This window comes from Bubalus bubalis, chromosome 7 (genome assembly GCF_019923935.1).
Source record: "Bubalus bubalis isolate 160015118507 breed Murrah chromosome 7, NDDB_SH_1, whole genome shotgun sequence".
NCBI lineage: Eukaryota > Metazoa > Chordata > Mammalia > Artiodactyla > Bovidae > Bubalus > Bubalus bubalis.
This window is the reverse complement of record NC_059163.1, coordinates 77107107-77129862: the sequence shown is the minus strand read 5'-3', so window position 1 is coordinate 77129862 and position 22756 is coordinate 77107107. Positions and strand designations below refer to the sequence as shown.

At 39.3% G+C, this 22756-nt stretch overlaps 1 protein-coding gene across 5 annotated transcripts in view; it reads right to left on the bottom strand.

Moving 5' to 3' along the window:
* KCNIP4 (potassium voltage-gated channel interacting protein 4) overlaps positions 1-22756 on the bottom strand; it is a 1300658-nt gene that overhangs the window by 608 nt on the left and 1277294 nt on the right. For all 5 annotated transcript variants that reach the window (XM_025290631.3, XM_006063269.4, XM_006063272.4 and 2 more), the window contains 5 exons: positions 20454-20523; positions 12445-12515; positions 3967-4074; positions 2026-2130; positions 1306-1368 (listed from right to left, as the gene is read on the bottom strand). In XM_025290631.3, the coding sequence (XP_025146416.1) occupies positions 1306-1368; positions 2026-2130; positions 3967-4074; positions 12445-12515; positions 20454-20523 (417 nt within the window). The remainder of the gene's footprint in view (positions 1-1305; positions 1369-2025; positions 2131-3966; positions 4075-12444; positions 12516-20453; positions 20524-22756) is intronic.

Sequence of the window (22756 nt, the reverse complement as noted above, 5' to 3'; positions counted from 1 at the left end):
TTTTCTATGTTTTACTGAGTCCACCAGGCTTTAAAGACCTATTTAACTCTGACTTGGTGTTAAGAGAGGATATTTCTCCAATTAGAATGCCAGTATGGAAACTGGAGAGGTAGCACAGAGCGTATACAAAGTGAGCAATGCAAACTGCCATATCTGGTCATCAGAGGCCAAATCACAGGGACTTGTACAAATGGAAGGAGACAGGGTTTATGTGTGAGCGAAGAGTCAACTTCATGAAGATTGGAAGTTGGGATTTAGGAGATGGGTTGGCAGTAATTACACCTGTCCTGAGTCTGTTAGAGATAAATCTCTGTGACCTTTAGGAACATTTAAAAATGAATGGTCTCTCAATGCCAGGGAAAGGATTGTTTGGAAGAAACCATTGCCCAGTATCTGAAGTTTAGTATATTCCTCTGAAACTTAAGGGGACAGATGATGGGGTACTTGGAGATTGTGATCATTTATAGTAATGGAAAGTGGTAGCAGAACTGATGACATCCACGGCTGGAGGCCAGGTAACGACACCACCATTAGCAGGTTGATGTCACCAAGTTAATTCAGAGAGACCGTGACATTGAAATATGAATTGAAAAACAAGCAGGCATCAGGAAAGGGAAAGTATATCAGTTTGAAAATAATGAGAAAGAGTAAAACACCAGCAAACTTTTTGTCTCCAAAATTATTTTTAAAACTCTTTAATTGTTCTACCCACCTACCAAGTCAAATAATTCTAGGTATGCTAAATGTGGTCTGCCACCAGATGGTGGAGAACCACATGGACTTTTCCTCAGGGAGGATTTTCTGCTGTTTAATTTTGTGACTGACTATTTTGTTAAGCCAAAGACATATCTTGTTCACATACACTGAAGCAATGGTGTTTATATTAGAAACTGGATATAAAGTTGGTCAGTGATACACTGCTGGCCATACTGGAATCCTAAATCTCTGGAGGATATGATAGACAAGATCTATTATAGTTCTGGGGAAAGAACAATTCAAATCTCACATATATTTTATCCTCAGTGATGAATATTCTAAAGGATTTGAAGAGCAAAAGCACACTCGTACAACCTTGACCTCTCCAGGGCTTCCCTCATAGGCTGCCTCAGGGTGTGTGGACAAATAGAATGTGTAAATCGGTGATTGTTTCCACAGTGGTGGGCTTGTTGCATCTCAGCTGTGTAGAAGTGGTGATTTTAGGCATATGACCTTTACACTTTGCTCAGTTCATGGTGGCTAGCTGATAGTGCCCAGTCCAGCTGTTACGAAAGCAAAAGGGCTAGTTCCTTTACTATCATTACTTACTTTTTGACAGCTTTCAATGAATTCATCTATGGTAACGACTCCGTCTTTGTTTTTGTCCATTTTCTGTTAGGGGATTACAGAACAGAAAACTTGACTCAGACATACCCCTCAGGACCCTCACACCTGAACTGAACAAGCTGAAGCAGATGAAAAGAAAGCCCAGCTGCTTATTTTATGGGGAGGAACTGCTTCAAAACACAAACTAGTAGCTTCTTGGTGATAAAATTCATATGAGGCTGACTGATTTTAGGCTGTTGCCTTTTTAATAGAATGTGGTGCAGATCTAGAGTCTCTCTGTTCTAGGAAAACCCCACCCTCCAGCTACCACAGAGTTCAGGCAACTTAACTTACAGAACCTTGATTGTCTCATCTGTAACATGGGGCTAATGATAATATAAATAAGCTCATAGAGTCTTACGAGAAATGAGTGAAAACAAACACCCCAAGACATATGAGACATGGCAATTGCTTAACTTAGTGTTCTGTTGAGGATATGGTGAATTAGTTCAATAAGTGGAATTATCAATATTATGATAAATTCAAAACCAAAATTGCTAAATTAATAACAGTACTATTCCATAGTTGAATGGTAAATATTCTATAGTTTTGTCACTTTCAGTAAAAAATTATTTTCCTTCACATTCTTTTGAATCGTCATGATGCTTTGCAAGCATCAGGAAATTTGCTCTTAATTTCACTCCCTCTCTATTGCATTCCTACCTGGAAAAATGTTTCAACATGTTGTCTGGGAGCATCTTCTTTGAGGACAGGATATGTACATTTACCCATCATATCATATATTGCTTTCATTATATCAAGCATTTCCTGAAAAGGAAAAGGCAGTTACATGAGGCCACAAATGATGTGAAAAGAAACCACTCTGAGAAGCCTTGACAGATTATTCCTACTCAGTTTTCCAAGTTTCAATTTTTCGTTGATTCTTCATTAAAAATCTTGGTTGTCCCAGAGGAATAGCCTTATGCCTTAAAAGCAGCAGAATCAGAATGTAAGACTCAAGTCTGATCTTGGTTTCAAGATGAAGTAAATTCCTGTGTATCTAACATGATCAGAAAACACCCTGGTTTAATATTTGGATTTCCATACAACTTCACACAAGCTATCTTTGCATTATAGGCTTATTATATATTTTATGTTGACTATCAATTTCTATTTATTGAGAATAAGATATATTCCACATCATGAGAATTATACTAAAACTGATAAGTCTCAGAGCCTATTAGGGATTTCCATGTGTTTTTCCTATTGTGACTTTAAAGTCACATGTAGATTTGTCAAAATATTATGCTGGAAATGCTTTGAAACTTTAATTTTTATTAAAACCAAGTCTAATTTTTGATTTGTGATTTCCAGTCTTAGTGAAAAAATATCTAGTTAACATAGACATTCAGATTTATTGTTCATACTTGTTTTCAAAGTTTCCACATAAGAGTCTGGATTAAGTCGATAATATGCATGTAATATACATTTACTTTTGACAGTATTCAATTCCATTTTAAATGATAAAATTTGTAGTTTGTAACCCACAGGTGAACCCCTATGGTTTGAGTGGAAGATTGTTTAATATAGCATTCATGAGATGTATAAGATGTAAGTGATAAGAACAGCATGTTTGTGTTAAACATAGAAAGGGATTAAAAGACCAAGAGATACCTAATATCCTGGAGGCATCTGAGTACTAAATGTTTATTGTATACCAAACATACAGGAGGCACTACATATCCAGGAGACATGCTCAATGTACCTGAATACTTAATACTCATGAGGTCTTAATTCAGCCACCCATTTGTGAGATCCATTCTGGCCCCATGTGTCGTCTGCTCAACAAACACAAAACCCATGGACATTGATCAGGTTAATTGTTACATTATAACTGTGGTCAGGTGAACTTGTCCCTGTATCTTCAACAGAGCCAGTTAATGTTTGTCCCAAGATACCTTCTATTTGAGGAGCCTCATGCTCAAAACACAACTCTGGGGAAAGCTAGTGAGAGAAAGGACAGGCAGACATTGAATCATATCCAGGATTCAGGTAATATGGTCCTTCAACCTACCTTCACTCCATCCTCAATTTGTTATCTTACCCCATCCTTCCCCACTTACTTCTCATTGTGTTTTGAATTAGTTTAATCAGCCATTTGATATGCACATCCTAATTTGGTCTGTGAGCCTTCTTAGATTAGCCCACCTGGAAATGTACTTGGAAACCTACAATTGCCTCAGCTCATTTCCCACATAATACAGGTCACTACATAATTCACACAATGTTAAAATTACCTCTGTTCCCATGTGGACCATATTATATGGGAGAAAAAAAGGTTACAGGCCAAATATTCTAACATGGTTTGGGTATATTTTCTTCCAGTCTCATTCCAACCACTCTCTTTATTCCATGTACAGCATTTATTAAAATGCTATTAGAAATCAAGATGCAATCATTCTGTGTTTTATAATAACTTTGGAGATTAACAATAAGCTATTTCTACCCATTCCAAATTTTTCATCAGTGTTTCTCCACCACCACGGAAAATATGTTAGATTCCTAAAAAAGTGATTTTAGAATGATAATTGCAAAAATTTAGCATCTCAAGTTAAAAAATGAAAATAGTCCAAAGGCTAGCTGTGTCGATGAGGCATTTCTTACTTCTTTAGTGATGTAGCCATCTTTATTTATGTCATACAAATTAAACGCCCAGTTGAGTTTTTCTTGTACTGTCCCCCGAAGCAAAATAGAAAGACCTTTGATGAAATCCTAAAAAGAAATACAAATACAATTTGATATAGAATTTCTAAAAAAAACCAAACTCTAATAAAATTCTTTGTCAAATGGTACAAGTAAAGCTTTCAGACCTCTGGATTTTGAACCATTTACTTAGCAAAATGGTTCATGAATTCCTGATCATCTTTTCCCAGCATTCTTTGTGGGCATAAACACTCCTTAGGTTTAACATTTCATTTAAAAAAAAATAATTGTATTTATTTATGTATGTGTTTTCATTGTGCCAGGTCTTCCTTGTTGCACAGGCTTTTCTCTGTTAGTGGCAAGTGGGGGCTACTCCTGTTACAGTGCCCAGGCTTCTCATTGCGGTGGCTTCTCTTGTTGTGTCTCTAGGGCACACAGGCTTCAGTAGTCGCAGTTCCTGGGCTCTAGAGCACAGGCTCCAGAGAAGGCAATGGCACCCCACTCCAGTACTCTTGCCTGGAAAATCCCATGGATGGAGGAGCCTGGTAGGCTGCAGTCCATGGGGTCGCTAAGAGTCAGACATGACTGAGCGACTTCACTTTCACTTTTCACTTTCATGCATGGGAGAAGGAAATGGCAACCCACTCCAGTATTCTTGCCTGGAGATTCCCAGGGATGGGGGAGCCTGGTGGGCTGCCGTCTGTGGGGTTGCACAGAGTCGGACACGTCTGAAGTGACTTAGCAGCAGCAGCAGCAGAGTACAGGCTCAATAGGTGTGGCTCACGGGCTTAGTTGCTCACGGGCATATGGGATCTTCTCGGACCAGGGATCGATCCTGTGTCTCCTGCATCAGCAGATTCTTTACCACTGAGCCACCAGGGAAGCCCAACATTTTCACTTTCTAATTGAAAACTGTGACTTAAATCAACTGGAGATTGTGTCAAAACAGATACCCAAAAGCAAGACCCATAAGCCAAGTGTTTAAATGGTCTTACTTCCTACTACAAGTGCATAATATTCTTTTACTGAAAAGAATCTAATGACAATGTATCTTTTAAAATACAAGCACAAACATAACACACTTCCCATGGAAAAGATCTGCTAACAAGAGATGTAGGTTGTCCTTAAGATATGGGCCAAGTGAAGCTTTACTTAGAAACCAAGTTGTGGACAGTGGTTAAGAGAACAGAACTGGAAGCCAGGCAGCCTGAATTCAGATTTCAGCCGTATCACCTGATAACTCTATTCTCTCAGACCACTTGACATCCTTTTATCTCAGTTTTCATGAATGGAGATTACTGTATCTAACTTCTCAAAAATTTTTATGAGGATTAAAAGAATTAAGCTGCATGTAACTGAGTGGCATGGACAGTGGCTATGTATTTGTCAAGTAAATGGAACCCTCAGTCAACATCAAGGTTAGGCAGGTTTGATTGAATTGCAGACAATCCAGATTAACTCTATCAAGTTCATATATATTTGTTGCTCAGTTGGCAGGGTTAACATCACAGTATGGTGGATTCTGAGTTCACATGGCATTGACAATCCACTGTCAGGTAGGAATGAAAGAGCAGAAGGGAATTCCAGGAGTGGACTCTGGGCAAAGCTGTATTCTTGCTCTACATTCCAACATTTTGTAGTTGTTTTCCTGTCTCAACTTCTTCACAATTTTTTTTTGTTAATAGATGAGTGACATTCATTTAATTAAAAATGTAAAAATATATAAGATGTTTCATGAAAAATCTTCCTCCCAATTCTGGACCCCATCCACCCTATTTCTTTCCTCTAGACAACTGACATTAATATCTTCTTGTGTTTACTTCTGAAGAATTTTTGTGCATATATGAGTATAAGGCATATTTATTTAAATATCTATTTCTTCTTCTTTTACAAAAATGATAGTGTAACAGGCTGCTTTGTGTGTGTGTGTGTTTTAAAAACTTAGCAATAAAACTTGGAAATAATTCCTGTCTTTTTCATCATTGCATACATATGAATATATCATAGTTTATTTAGCCAATATCCCATGGATGAATTATTTAAAGATTTCCAATCTTATTATAAAGAAAGCTATAGAGTGACTTTATATATACATAATATATATATGTTGAATAAGTATGTCTACAGGATGAGTTTCTAGAGGTGGAACCTCTCGGTCAAAAGATTTGAACATTGATAAATTTTATATACTTATTTTCAAATTTCCCTTCCAATTCTCTTCTCAAAATCTATGCATAAGAATATTATAGCTTGTCAATAGTATATGGATCACAGTTCTGATCTTTCTCAATCTGGTAGATTAATATTTCTGTCTCAGGTTACTAAAATTTGTATTCATTCTACTATGAACAAATTTGAGCATTTTTTTTGAAATGTCTTGATTTATAGAAACCCTTCACATATTAGTAAAATGATCCCTGGTCTGGAATATATCTTCACATATTGTTTCCCGATTTGTCATCTCTTTCTTTTTATTATGCTGATTTTCTGTCAAGTAGGCATCTTTTTTTTTTTTTTTTAATTTAATTTTATTTTTTAACTTTACAATATTGTATTGGTTTTGCCATATATCAAAATGAATCCACCACAGGTATACATGTGTTCCCCATCCTGAACCCTCCTCCCTCCTCCCTCCCCATACCATCCCTCTGGGTCATCCCAGTGCACCAGCCCCAAGCATCCAGTATCATGCATCGAACCTGGACTGGCGACTCGTTTCATACATGATATTATACATGTTTCAATGCCATTCTCCCAAATCATCCCACCCTCTCCCTCTCCCACAGAGTCCAAAAGACTGTTCTATACATCAGTGTCTAGAATTTGTCAGCCTTTTACTTCACTTCTCTTTGTTGATGTCATATTCACCATAAGTTTTAGAGCCTTAGGTAAAGCTGGGGTTCAATCCTGGTTCTGCCATTCATTAACTGTATGACTTTGGATAAGTCACTTAAAATCTCTTAAGTCTGGAACTCCTCATCTCTAACATGTGACAAGTAATACAGGCCCTAATTTTTTTTATCTGCAACTCACCACTCCCATCCAACAATATTTTTTAATAAACTGAAAAAGAAGAACCTTTATTGGGAAGATAGGGGTGGTGGTGAATTTTGGTGCCAGAACTCATTTAATGCCAAAATCTGAACTGAAATGACATGAAACTATTCTAGTGTCTATTTACCTATTTATCTCTATCATTAATCGGCTATTATCAGTCACATTAATCAAAAGACATTAAATTCTATTTTAATATTTCCAAGTCATAGTAGCTTGACACAGTACAAGCTTATTTATCACTCACATGCAGTGAAATATGAGTGAGGATGGTGTTCTGTTCTGTGCAGTCATAACAGAGATCCAGGATTCTACTTTGCTTCAAGGCAAACCAAAATATGTAACCTCACAGTTTCCACAGATGGGAAGAGAGAAGATGTGGTCACTTCCACCAGTCTCCTGTTGGTTGAAATTCAGTCTTGGCCCCACCTATCTGGGTAGGGGGAGAGGCTGGGAATATGGACTGATCATGTGATCTTAAAGCAGAAGGCATGGACATTGGATCAATAGCACTCTCTGCTACATTTATTGTTGAGAGTCTCTTGGACAGCAAGGAGATCTAACCAGTCAATCCTAAAAGAAATAAACCCTGAATATTCATTGGAAGGACTGATGCTGAAGCCGACGCTCCAATACTTTGGCCACCTGATGCGAAGAGTCTTCTCATTGGAAAAGACTCTGATGCTGGAAAAGATTGAAGGGAGGAGGAGAAGGGGATGACAGAGGATGAGATGGTTGGATGGCATCACTGACTCAATGGACATGAGTTTGAGCAAACTCCAGGAGATGGCTGGCATGTTGCAGTCCATGGGGTTGCAAAGAGTCAGACATATCTTAGCAACTGAACAAAAATAGTTTTACGTACAAATGTTACACAGTTGATAATAGCATACTGCAGATCCTGCAGGAGACATTAATAATATACAGTATATGCACACAGTGTGGGTGTCTAAAATCTGCAAGACTCTGAATGACAAATTCAGTTGGCTCTGAGGAATTTGGGTGAGGGACTGGGAATCTATATGTGCCTTGTTGGATCGGCTGGATGAAGAACAAGCTGGAATCAAGATTGCTGGGAGAATTATCAATAACCTCAGATACGCAGATGACACCACTCTTATGGCAGAAAGTGAAGAGGAACTAAAGAGCCTCTTGATGAAAGTGAAAGAGAAGAGTGAAAAAGCTGGCTTAAAACAACATTCAAAAAACGAAGATCATGGCATCTGGTCCCATCACTTCATGGCAAATAGATGGGGAAACTGGAAACAGTGACAGACTATATTTTTTGGCTCCAAAACTCACTGCAGATGGTGACTGCAGCCATGAAATTAAAAGATGCTTTCTCCTTGGAAAAAGAGTTATGACCAACCTAGATAGCATGTTAAAAATCAGAGACATTACTTTGCAACAAAGGTCCATCTAGTCAAAGCTATGTTTTTACTAGCAATCATGTATGGATGTGAGAATTGGACTATAAAGAAAATTGAGTGCCAAAGAATTGACGTTTTTGAACTGTGGTGTTGGAAAAGAGTCTTGAGAGTCCCTTGGACAGCAAGGAGATCCAACCAGTCCATTCTAAAGAAAATCAGTCCTGAATATTCACTGGAAGGACTGACGCTAAAGCTGAAACTCCAATACTTTGGCCACCTGATGTGAAGAACCGACTCATTGGAAAAGACCCTGACACTGGGAAAGATTGAAGGCAGGAGGAGAAGGAGACGACAGAGGATGAGATGGTTGGATGGCATCACCGACTCAATGGACATGAGTTTGAGTGAGCTCCGGGAGTTGGTGATAGACAGGGAGGCCTGGTGTGCTGAGTCCGTGGGGTCACAAAGAGTCGGACACGACTGAGTGACTGAACTGAACTGAACTGGCAGGATAGCACAATTGCTAAGAGATGTATGCTGGGCCAGACTGCTTGAGTTTGAATCCTGACTCTCCTACTTTCTAGCTGTGCGACCTTGGGCAGCTTGCTTTAGTTCTCTGTGAATCTGTTTCCTAATTTGCTAAAATGACGATAATCATACCTATGAAGTAATTCATTCATCATAATGCCTGACTGAGAAAGAGTGCTAAATAAGTCAGCTAGTCTTATTGTATGTAGGTATTATTAATACTATTTTTAATGTTATTTTCATATAGTTAGTACAGTGACTGACACAAAATAAGTACTTGTTTTATAATCAGATTCAGAACTATCTCTCACAGCATTGCAGACAGAGCGATCATCTGGCCTGTGCTTAAATGTGTTCATTATAAGATCACAGAGTAATAAGATGACCAATGTCATTGTTAACTGGCTTCATTGGAAAAAATCTTTTTTGTAGTACCTGCTGTGGTTAATATCTAATAAATATTGAGCACCTATTTGGTGCCAGGCACTCAGCCAAGCCCTTAAGTGACATCACTTTGTCATCCTTCTATTATCCTGTGAAGTAGCTTTGTTTGCTGATGTTTCACAGAGAGGAACACTAAGGCTCAGAGGATCTCACAGGGTGTCAACCACTTGATGGCAAAGGGATTTTTAGCTCCAGTCATATCTGGATCCAGGGCCCCTCCTGTTTTATCCACTCCACCTTTTGGGTTTAAGCAAACTAAGTAGGAAACTTCCATTTCCCTTTACCTTGCATCAGGATGGTTTCTGCTGTACCTCCCAGGATCTACTGCTACTCAAGATATGTTCATTTCTTAATCATTTCTACTTTCTAGAGACTTTTCACGTAGCTAATCAATTTAGAAAAATAACTACAATAGCCTAGTTTTAAATTTGATTTTGATTTAACATTTATTAATTCATCCATTAGTTTCTCTTTAAAAAGACATTTTTTTACCAACATGCTTAAAGTATATAGCCATTACAACTAATTTCCCAAATTATCATCAGCATTCATCACAATTACTATGATGAATATTACATAAATATTATAATAGCAACATTAGGCATGGTCTCATATCATTAACACCAGACTAAATTTACATGTGAAATTGGATACAATGTGCTGTGAGTAATTGACGGTACATTTCTAATATGTAAGTAATTTTAAGTAATGAAATCACTAGCAGTCTTTGCCTTACCCATACCCTAGCTATGAAAGATTTTATTAGGTGAATTGGAACATTTGATTTCTATGTTATGGCTAAACTAAGACCATGCCGGAATTAATCTTGTTGGTAAAGTGCAGCAAACACTAATAAGATATTGTCACAGGTGATCATCGGCTGCCAAAGTGGAAGAAATGTGACAGGGGACGGGTACCTATGATAGACTCATGTCTTCACTAATAGCTGTTGTTGCATTAGGGTCAACCCATGGACCACTGCTGGCTTCTTGGGCCACACCTTTACTGAGCCACCGCCAGCTTCTCCTCTTATTTTGTCAGCGATTTTTCTTGGTTACATTGTGAGATGACTCACTGAGTTTCCTGGCCCAGAAGAGTCATTTCAGTAGCACTCAACCTGTGCGAGCACCTAGTGAGTGAGGAGGTACTTTGCTCACTCGGCCCCGGGGCCACTGACTGAATGACCTCTCAGGAGTTTGTGCCCCCTTTTGTCATCCTGGTGCCACAAAGTATTGAGATGTTAGTGTACCAGTTTACTTTTTATACCTCCTGAGCTTGTCACCTCCTCTCCAATGCCTTCCCTGTAGACCCAGCTGACATCAGCCCCTGTCAACTCTTGGGATAAAGAGCTGCTAATTGGACTTTTTGTTTCTAGGAACATACCTTAACTTCCCTGCTGAAAATTCTTCAATTCTTATCTTGCTCCTTTCCTCCTGCAGTTCAGCCTCCTTGGCATCCTGCCTCAGATGTGTGGAGATCTGCCCTTGGCCTCCTTAGCCAGCTCTCCTGTCCCTCTCCCCCTTTTGCGTTTCATCTTCTGGGTGACCTAACAAATGTTTTCTCTCCATTCCCAGGCCTCTGCCTCACTCCCCACTGCTCCCCATCCTGAGCCCTTATCCTCTTTAGCAGCTCCTGCTTGTCCTTCAGACCTAGTTCATCAGGTCCATGGGAGGGATTCTCTGATACAGCACACTAGTACCCTTTCTTGTTGATTCCACATCATCATCTGCTTTCCTTTATTTTGACACTCACTGAAATTTCTGTTCATGTGCAAGATGCACTCTTCCCAATTTAAAAAAAAATGCATACCTTCTAAATTATCTGGTTCCCATGATACATATTAACAATTCTGCATACAATTCCAGTGTGTGAGTGGGGATTTCCTCACTCCAACACCAGACGTAATCAAGTAATCTCCAACACCAGATGTCTTACAGTTAAACTTACTTCTGATACTTTCTTCCTGGAGATAGAGCCAGATTCTACATGACAGCCCTTTCCTGGCCCCCAACTTTAGATGCTACTGCAAGAATAGGTTGTCACCCATGCTTCTGACCAATGGGCTACAGATTGGAGTTTCCAACAAACCTTTACTTGGGCTCAAGTAATTTGCTAGAGCAGCTCACAGAACTTTCAGAAACATATACTTACTAGATTACCAGTTTTTAAATAAAAGGATATTTAAGAGCTTTTAATAAAATTCCTAGATAGCTTACCAAGACTAATCATGAAGAAACAGAAAGTATGAACAGATCTACAACTAGGAAATTGATTCGGTAATTACAGACCTCCCAAAAGAGACAAGCCTAGTAGCAGATGGCTTCACTGGTGAATTCTGCCAAATATTTACAGAACTAACTGTTCCAAAAAGTTGATGTGGAAGAAACACTTCCAAATTAGGCCAGCCTTACCTGGTGCCAAAACCAGACAAAAAAAATCACAAGAAAATTACAGGCCAATATTCCTGATATGCACAGATGCAAAAGTCCTCAGTGAAACACTAGCAAACCAAATCCAAGAGCACATTACAATGATCATACTCCATGACAAAGTAGAATTTATCCCCAGGGATGGAAAGGTGAATCTATACATGAAAATCAAGTAATATAATATTCCACATTGACAGAATTAGGGATACAAATCTTATGATCACCACAATAGATGCAGAAAAAGCATTTGACAAGTTCAATATCCTTTCAAGATGTATACTGCCAACAAACTGGGAATAGAAGGACAGTACATCAACATAATAAAGGCGATATACGAAAAGGCCACAGCTAACATCACACTTAGTGGAGAAAATGGAAAACTTTCTCTCGGTATTAGGAGCAAGACAAAGATGTCCACTCTTGTTGAGTATTCTTAATACAACAATAATAAAGGAATAAAAGGCTCAAAAAGCCCCAAAAATTATACCACCAAACTCAAATTTTCACCCTAACAGCACTAAATCCCTTTCAGTGTATCCAAAGTCAAAGCATTATTAAAAACACACACACACACACACACACACACACACACACACAAGAAACTTAAGACTTACCTCAAAACTTACAGCTCCATTGTGGTCCGTATCGAATGCATTGAACAGAAAATGCGCATATGTTGTAGAGTCTGAAATGTTGGAAATAAAATAATGATAAGTTAGCATTTCAATATTCTACAAAAGATTTAGATAGCATGTCCAAGCCTCTTCTACTCAGGAGAATATACTTTGACTTGTGGTTTCTTTGCTTTCTTCCCAGCTGCCCATCCTGTCTCAGTAGAGGGTTGTATTTGAGGTTCAGAGGCATGAATTACCTACAGAGACCATTGGTGACAGAAGCATCTCTAAGTTTCTGGATGGAATTTCTCTGAATACACAGGAGTCTTGGATGATGCTACTGACACTGGGATGAGTAATGTTACCTTAGGTGGGTGTGAGGCTTAAGCAAGTCAAATCTAGAAATTGACTAGTGCTTGGCAGGGACTATCTCTAAAAGAAGTGAAATAATAACATACTAATAATGAGACACAGATGAATTGCTATTATTGGTGGTGTAATTATTAGTTCACCATTTTACAACCCAGATAGGGATACTGGGATTCAGAGAAGTGGAAAAACTTGCCCAAAGCCACAAAGTCCATTAGCAGTAGAGTGGAACATCACTTAAGCACTTCTGACCAAAACACCATGCTAGCCCAGAGCCAGTAAGGTTGCCTGATGAAGTGGAAACAGGAGTGATTTGGGAAGTTTCTGTGGCTATGCTGAAATGGATTGTGTGGTCCTAAAGTTCCCAGGTGCAAGTATTGGGGTGCTCCTGCTTTGCCCGGGTCCTGGGTGGGATCGAGGCTCTGGGCAATGGTAGACTGCTTGTCCTGGGGTCACAAGATGCTGCTTAAAAGACGCTGAAGTTCTCTGAAATCCAACACTTCCTCTGAGTTTGCTTCTATATGTTATTTCTCTCTAGTTTTTTTCCTTCCTCTTCCCTTTTTTTCTTTGTCTCCGTAATCTCTGAACTTTCTGCCTTTTACTTGAAATGTATTATATATATATTTCTTATTGTTTTCTTTCCTTAGTGCAGTTTTCATTTTTAAGTCCCTCTGTGCTTGACCCTTGATCAAATTTGTGTGATTATTTTAAATGTTTCATCTCATGGGTTTTAGCCTTTTATCTTAACCTTTTTTATATTAAAAAATAGTAACCTTTTAGATCATTGGCTCTAGCCTTTTATCTTCTGTTTAAAATCTCATCTATTTCTATTTTATAACTTTTATCCTTTATTTTTATTGGGATTTAACAAAACTTCTGTTCGCCTTTACTTTATGAATTGCTTTTTGAAGGCTGTCAAGAGACTAAGTCATAGAAGCAGTAGAGAATTTCTCTCTCCAGATAAAGGAGGTCAGAAGTCGTGCAGACTCCTCTCCTAGCTTTCAGGCATCCATGGCTTTTGTAGGCATTATTTTTCCTGAATGCTTCACCCCCTCTGGTTAACTCTCTTGAAGGCCATGTATTTCATGAGGTAAACGGTACACTCAATTTCTCAAAATAATGGTGACATTGTTTTTCATCTCTTACCTTTAAATATGATATGGTGGTTTAGTTGCTAAGTCACGTCTGACTCTTGCGACCCCATGGACTATAGCCGGCCAGGCTCCTTTGTCCATGGGATTCTCCAGGAAAGAATATTGGGATGAGTGGCCGTTTCCTTCTCCAAAATATGAGGAACCACTTATCTTTAAACATATGAATTAATATGTTTTCAATGAACCAAACAGACACCACAATTGGGCCTAAGTAGGACATTAAAGGACTGTAAGTAGAGTGGATGTCCATCTAGTGTTGACAGGTTGCAGGAAGAAACCCTTTTGGGTATGGAGCCAGGATTTTAATTGCAATCAACTTAGTGCGATTGTTGGGAAGTTCCATTAGAATTATCAAGAATTGCCAGCCTTCTTTTTTTTTTTTCACGAACATGTTTTGCTCTCAGCAATATTTTCATAGACTTCTTGAACTATATAGTGCCCTATGGAGAAATGAGTTGACAGATGGAATGCTAAACTTATCTTCAGGAGAAAAAAAAAGGGATTTTGCCTATTTTAAAATGAGCTCATTAAGCAGATATCTTGTTACTTTATACAGACAGGGTAAATGCCTTTACCTTAGCAAGCAGAACTCACCATGAATATAGGGCACAGAACAAACAATACTGGAAATTTTTTAAAATTTAAAACACCAAGATAACATAGGCATATAATAATTACCATTCTTTTTAGATGGGGTTGTTTAGTTTAAACCTTGACCAATGGGACCCACACTCTGAGGGTTTGCCCTAATGTGGTTCAGAGGACATCCTATTCCTCTAAATGTATCTTGGCAAGTTTCCTGGAAATGAAGCCAGTTTTCCAGCCTAGATAGGAGATACCAGGTGGAGAGATGGTATCATCTCTCAGATGGCCCGAATTTGAATCTCAGGTCAACCATTAATCATGTGGCCATGGCAAATTGTTTAAGCTCTCTGTAACTCAGTTTCCTCACCTACAAAATGATAAGTGTACATCATAGAGTCATCATGAAGACATTAAATGAGATACTACGTGCAAGTTCTTAGAACAGTCTTAGGCAAATGTTAAATGTTCACTAAATATCAGTTATCATTGTTATCCTTTCAGAGACAAGTCACTCTCATTTCAACCACCTCAAATAAATGTGATCATTTTTTTTACAGATTTAATATATTCCATTTGAAAAAGTTCCTGTTTTATGTGTGTGTGTGTGTATGAAATCTCTATTGTGAAAGGTTCTGAACTTCTAATTTAATGGAACTTTAAGCTCGGGGCTTCCCTGGTGACTCAGATGGTAAAGAATCTACCTGTAATGCAGGAGACCCAAATTCAATCCCTGGGTCAGGAAGATTCCCTGGAGGAGGGAATAGCTACTCACTCTTGTATTCTTGCCTGGAGAATTCCATAGACTGAAGAGCCTGGTGAGCTCCAGTCCATGGGGTCGCAGAGTCAGACACAACTGAGCAACTAACACTTCATGTTCAGTGAAGACTAGTATCATTATGTCATGACAAGTATTGAGGTTCTGACAGAGCTTGAATTTCTTCAGCAGGCATTTGGAGATAGTTAAAGTTTTTAAAGGAGAATGATGCTACTAGCTTTAGAGCTGAGGCACTGGAAGTGTCTGCTGGGCATAGAAATGGATTCTGCAGAGAAAAAGGAAACTGTCCACAAAAGGATCTCAGTCTGATTTCATCTGACTGTGCTCTTCTTAAATACTCAGCAAACATCTGCTAAAAGGATGAGTAACTGGAATTCTGGAGTCTAGATTTCAGTACAGTTCGGGGTTCAAAATACGTAACAATGGTCTTTGTTCTTCATGTATGACCTGACATGTCTCCTCTGACCACAACTCTTTGCAAACAATGAAAACAGTTACTGAATTTCATATGCTGACTTTGTTCAGTTTCTCATAGTTTTACTTGTGAAGCGGAAATTTAAATGTTGAAATTTTACAGATAGGGGACAAAATTTATGGAGTCTTAGACTAGGAAGTGATCTTTCATACCATTTAGCTATTTATCTACATTTAACAAAAGTGGAAAATGGGTGTAGGTAATGTTAGGGATAGTAGCTATGGTCACCTAGTTAGCCAGTGGTAGAGTCAGTAATGAAATCAAGACATTTCAACACTTACTCTTTTAAATAAAGATTATTAGGGAATTCCCTGGTGGTCCACTGGATAGGATTTCAGGCTTTCACTGCTGAGGGGCTGGGTTCAATCCCTGGAGGAAATTAAGTTCCTGGAAGTCATGTGGCACAGCCCCCCCGCCCCCCACCAAAAATAAAAAAAAAAAGAATGTTAGACTAGAAAGAAAACTTGAGGATTCTTCTGTTCCACATTTGGTAAATGAACAACCTGAGGCCCAGAGAAATAAACTATTTAAGTCACACATCTTGGTGCTGGCAAAGTCTATCCATAAACTCAGGACTCTTGACTTAGTCCAGTACCTTTAACCCAACTGTACCCAGACCACAGTGATAATATCAACTAAATCCTTGATTGGAAAGGCCACTGATACATGTATTTCAGAATATTTGAACAAATGCAATTGGTTATCATGTTCCAGGTCTGTGGATTGAAATCAATCTGGTTGATTTCTTTCTTCCCACCACCATCCCCTACTCCCACCTGAATTCATGCACAAGATACAGAATTAGTTCATTGCATTTGGATATACAATTCACGGCACTGTGACTGCAGTAAGGCGGGTTCACTCACTACATGAGTGGTAGTTTCTGCTCACTATGTCCTCTATAAATCACCCTGAAAATTCCTGGAAATAGAAGTGTATTCGGTGGATGCAGTTATTTGGGAAAAAGTACTTAAATCTTTATGTCCACAAAACTCATCTAAATGCCTCAAGTGCCTCGCACAGTGGATGTTCAATGAATATTTGTTTAGATTTTTCTGACTGCAACTCATTCCTTCAATAACTGTTGATCAGGTGCCTCATATAGTCAAAGTAAGTGCAAAATTCCTACAACACAAGCAGGGGTAAACCAGGAGACTGTAAGTTTCATGAGCTTTAAAAATGCCTTAAGAGCTTCTAAGCTAAGGCTTCCCTGTAGGTGGCATTGGAAAATACTGCTATAATGATATAGGTAATGCGGTTTCCTCTTGGCTTGTTTTATAGGAGACATACTTTATCCCCTACAAACAGGAAGCCTCTGTTCAGTTCAGCTGTGCTGATATCCAGAACTCCAAACAAGTTGTGCTTGGTAAACCATCCTGCTAAGCCGTAGAGAAAACTCAAGAGCCTGACATAGTATAAATTGCAGGAGATTCTGGCAATAAGACGAAGTCTCTTCCTGGAGGAAATGGTGAGACATTGTGATTTATGGTCCCATCATTGCTACGACTCCTAATGAGAGACATCTGTTGCTTTCAGGCCATCAAACTAAATAAACGACTTCACACAAGTGTGAGGATGTCCTAACAGGGATTTGACTGCCACCAGAGAATACATTCTTTCTTAGGACATTTTCCCTTTTCTAGAGGCACTGCAAGATACAATTTGCATGCATGATATTAATTTTTAAAATTGCAAGTCATCATTCTTCAAAATATTTCATTTTCTTCAGTAATGCCGGATGCTTTTAGATTTATGCATTCAATTAACATGAATATTCAAAGGATTTTTAAGAGAGCAAAAGTGATTTTTCCGCAAATCCCTTTGGACTTTGTAAGAAGACTCTCTTGCAAATTATTATGCTTAAGTAGATGTTCTCTAATGTTGAAATGTTATTTTTCAGATAAAGATACATTTTTAATGTGAAGTTGTATCCAATTTGTAGTATGTAATAACTTTCATTTGAGATAATCAAAAAATAGCTAAAAGATTTCCATTCGTGCTAAGGACTTTGATATTAATGGTTGTAAATACATTGGCAGACAGTTTATAGTAAACATCATTCTTTTAAAAAATTCCATGGTTTTTAATAATTTAGAAATATGTATTAAACAAATGATATTCTAAATTCATTATTAATGCAGACAATAGACCCATTACAAGCCTGGCATCAGACCCAATACCCGTCTTTGGGTAGTTAGTAACAAGATGGGCTGGGGGAGTTGTCACCCATGACATATGCAAATTCATGTAATAATGGGTCACTGTTTGTTTTCTCAGAATTTTTATTTAATTCTTTGAAAAGTCCACCTTAAGGGAGAATTTCTGTTTTGATAATCCATGCACAAAATTGTCTTCAACCTACTGAAATACATAAAGCCAAAAGTGAATCGAGTTTTTGTATGAAATAATTAATATTCAAGTTTGTATCCATTAAAAATCACTTTTACAGGTATCACCCAATGATGAGGCCGATGTCATTCACTCATCCACACATTCACTCATTTTTGCAGTATTAGTGTGACTACTTGTCACTCGGTGTTCCATGACCTGTGGATATAGCAGTGAGCAAAACAGACAAAAAAATTCCGTTCCCTTGGAAATGACATTCTAGTGGAAAAAGAGACAGTAAGCAACAGCAAAAATAAATAAAATATACATTATTAGATGCTCTTGAGTGCTAAAGAGAAAGCTAAAGCAGGAAAAGGGCATGGGGGGATGTTTAAGGGGTTGAGGTTTAAGCCAGGGTGGCCAGAAGAAGCCTCACTGAGAAGGTGGCATTTGAATGAAAGCAGAGGTGATGAGATATTGAGATGGATGTTTGGGAGAAGAGAGATTCCAGACAGAGAGAAAAATGAATTCAAAGGCCCAGAGGCAGGACTTCCCTGGTGGTCCAGTGGTTAGGGGGCACTGCAGGGGGCACAGGTTTGATCTCTGGAGTGTGTGGGGAATAAGATCCCATATGCTGGGGCAGTGCAGCCAAAATTTTTTAAATAATAATAATAAAAAGCTCACAGGCAGCAAAAGGACTGGTGTGCTGGAGGAAAGGCAACAGGCCAGGGAAGCTGGAATGAGGTGAGCAAAAGGGAGGGTCAGTGAAGGACAAGGCAGAGAAAGAACAGGAGACAGTGACTATGGCTTTTGCTCTGAATGGGTGAGAGATTCTGGGCAGAGCAGTGAGGCAATCTACATTTTACTGGGATAACTCTGGCTCATGTGAGAATAAACCATGGTGGGGGAGTAGAAAAGAGGGGTGGGATCTGACAGACTACCTAGGAGAACACTGCAGTTATTTTGGCATCAGATGATTTTGAATCTTTTAAGTGGGAAAGAAGTAAAAAGATGATGACTGGGAAATGGACGGATTTCTGTGCACCTTGGTTTCCACGTGTATGGAAAGGGAGAATCGTAGCGAGGGTTGTTGGAGGGTGATGGGTAACACATGCCAGGGCCAGACATGTATTAGATGCCTGATGAATGGCGGCTCCTTCAGCTCAGGTTCGGTTTATCTGGATCGAATCTTTTTTATGTCCTCCCTGTCATTCAGCTGGTCTAATTGTGCCTACATTGAGTTCTCATAATATTATGTTGTTAACTCCCGACTTCACGTTTATTTTGCATGCTGGCACTGCCCATCTGCTACACTAGGCTCTACCATTCTTTGGGGCAGTCTCACTCCCCTTACATCATCAGCACCTCACACACGGCTGGAAACATGGAAGGTTGCAGAACAAGTTTGAGCTGGGCATCCTGCTGAGTGATCAAAGGAGAGACTATAAGTTCCACTGGCAGATGTATCTCTTCACTCATCTCTAATATGTACACATTGTCGTTATGCTCTCTTTGTTTTCTTCCCAGTTAAAATAATGTCTAGAGTGGTATTGGTTTTCTTAGATGCGGGGGGAGGGGTGATAGTGAAGAGTTCCTGAAAGAGAGAGGAAGAGCAGAAAGGAGCAGCAGAAAACCTAGATAAGACTCCAGAAATATCTGGGTTCTAACCTAGCAGTAGTTAGCTGCTCAGTCATGTCTGATGCTTTGCAGTGCTATGGACTGTAGCCCACCAGGCTCATCTGTCCATAGGATTCTCCAGGCAAGAATACTGGAGTGGGTAGCCATTCCCTTCTCTAGAGGATCTTCCCGACTCAGGGGTCAAACCAGAGTCTCCTGCACTGCGGACAGATTCTTTATCATTTGATTCACAGGGGATTCTAACCTAGATCTGCCATTTTAGTGGGTGTATGACCCTGAGCAAAACATTTAGCTTCTCTAAGCCCCAGATTTCAGATCCAAAAAATTGAGGATAATTACACTTTCTAATTTTGAAAGTTGGGCATTGTAATGCATGTGAAAGCTTTGCGGCTTTCAGGACCCATCCATCATAGTCAGAAAGTGCCATGCCTTTGAGGGATGTGGCAACAGGCACTCGGTAATACTACTTGTATTCAGCTGAAGAGTGAACTCTCGGATATTTGATAATTTGTAAGTAGCTCACTTTTATGATGTATTGAGAATCACATGGACAGCATGCTGTGTATGAATTCTTGGATGTAAAGATGAGAAATGTAGAGTCATGCCATGAAAGATTAAACCAAATTCAAGATTGCAAGCATAATTCTAGCTGAAAGTATGCTCACTGGTCCACATTTGTACCTACCTCCCTGTGGAAAGAACTGCGAGTAAATCTCTTTGAAGGTATCTTCATTAACAACCCCGCTGGGACATTCCTAGAGGAAGTGGGAGAGAAGCAATATGAGAAAAGTGTTCATAAAACGGATTTTTCTGCACATTTTGAAATAGGACTGTCTACTGTGCAAAGCTGAACCAAGAAAGTTATCCATCCATCCATCCATTATCACACAAAGAATAAAAGTGCACTATAAACTTTGTTCCAGTTCTCATAGAATGAAAAAAAGTTGTTGATGTAAAAATCTTTGCATAATATCCACATCACAGCTGGTCTGACACAGGGTTGTTTTTAAGGTTGTTAAAAAACACAGGGTTGTTTTTAAGAACATGTATATATGTTATCTATGGGTAGGAGGAAATTTGTTTTTCATTCAGCGAGAATACTGCAAGAGGTTTCGGATATGGTCTTGACTGGACCTTCATGTTGTGTCCTCTGCAGATGTGCTGGACACACATTATCTTTAGTTTAATGTGAAAATGGTGTGCTCCCTTGGGTCTAAGGTGGCCCCACAAGCCTCCAGCAGGAATAGCTACAGATTGCTCCGGACTGCATAATAACAAGGGTAGAAATAAATCACTTGAGTAAGGAAAGACCCCAAGATTTTTTTTAAGTTCTAAAGAGGAGAGTGTGAAAGGAGGATGCCTGAATGTAATGAATTCCCACCTTTGTCCTGTGGTTGGAGTTATTTAAGGCTGGTGGATACTGACCATAGGAACGCCACTAATATTGGATTATTGACTTGATGGGGCCACAGAGCAAAGGTACCCCTCTGAAATGGAAATTTTCTATAAAAGGAACTGAAATGTAAAATGTCATACAAAGTGAAAGTGAAAGTGTTAGTTGCCTAGTCGTAGTCCATCTCTTTGTGACCCCATGGACTGTGGCCCGCTAGGCTCCTCTGTCCATGGAATTTTCCAGGCAAGAACACTGGAGTAGGTAGCCATTCCCTTCTTCAGGGGGTCTTCCCAACCCAAGGATCGAATCCAGTCTCCTGTATTGCAGGCAGATTCTTTACTGTCTGAGTCACCAGGGAAGCCCAATGCTATATAAGGTCTGCCTTTATGCTGAGGTGAGGACTAATCAAGTGGACTTGACACTGATGTAAGGGCAAAAAAACGCTTTCACTCTTTGGAGTTTCAAAAACAATCTGGTCAGGAATCTGAACTGGAGAGGTCCCTGGAACAGTTGAGACTGACAATCACAAAGTAATTTGACATCAAACCACACGTGGGATGTTAACTGCATACTGAAGGTGAGGAAGTGATAAGTTCTGTCTGGTCCTTCTGAGTAGCTTTTCAGAAACAGGCCCATTTTCTGTAAGTTCCCTCACTTCAGTTCTCACAGAACCCCCCTGGTCTACCAGCATCTCCAAGATTCACTGGGGGAGAATCAGAGGTATGCTAATTCCCCTGATGTTAGACATGGATATTCTGTGTACTTTAAATTTGAGGCTATTTCTGGAATCTTCAAAAATCATTTGTAGTCTTTAAAACTCTTAACTCTTTGTCCCCTCCTGAATAAACTTGATGTATTAATTTGATGTTTCCTTTTTCTAAAACTCAGTTACTCACAACTGTCATGTGCTTCACATGAGGAATTTTCTATTTTCTTCTTTGTTGGTTTGAAAGGTTATATCTTTGATACATTAACACAGCTTCAAATAGTAGTTGCCAATGTGAAGCTTGTGTTAGAGGCTTGTCAATGTGTATTTTTCCCATTCGATTATTATATGGCAAGCCACTCCAGTACTCTTGCCTAGAAAATCCCATGGATGGAGGAGCCTGGTAGGCTGCAGTCCATGGGGTTGCTACAAGTTGGAGGCGACTGAGCGACTTCACTTTCACTTTTCACTTTCACACAGTGGAGAAGGCAATGGCAGCCCACTCCAGTGTTCTTGCCTGGAGAATCCCAGGGACGGCAGAGCCTGGTGGGCTGCCGTCTATGGGGTCGCACAGAGTCGGACACGACTGAAGCGACTTAGCAGCAGCAGCAGCTATATCCATTCACTGAAGAGGAACTAGGTTCTGTGGTCAAGTGCCCTGTTACTCAGAGATCCAGTGGAAGAGCTGGAATGTGAGCTTGAAACTTTCCAGATTGTCACAAGGTTTTGTATTAAACAAGCCCTGTGGAAATAATGACCCTGAGGACCTAAGAGAATTGCAGCAAAGGAAAGACAGCCAGAAACAAATTAGGAAAAAAAAAAAAAAAACCCAAGCAAGCAAATTATGATGTTTACTTTTATATATCAATTTGTCTGGGCCATAATGCCC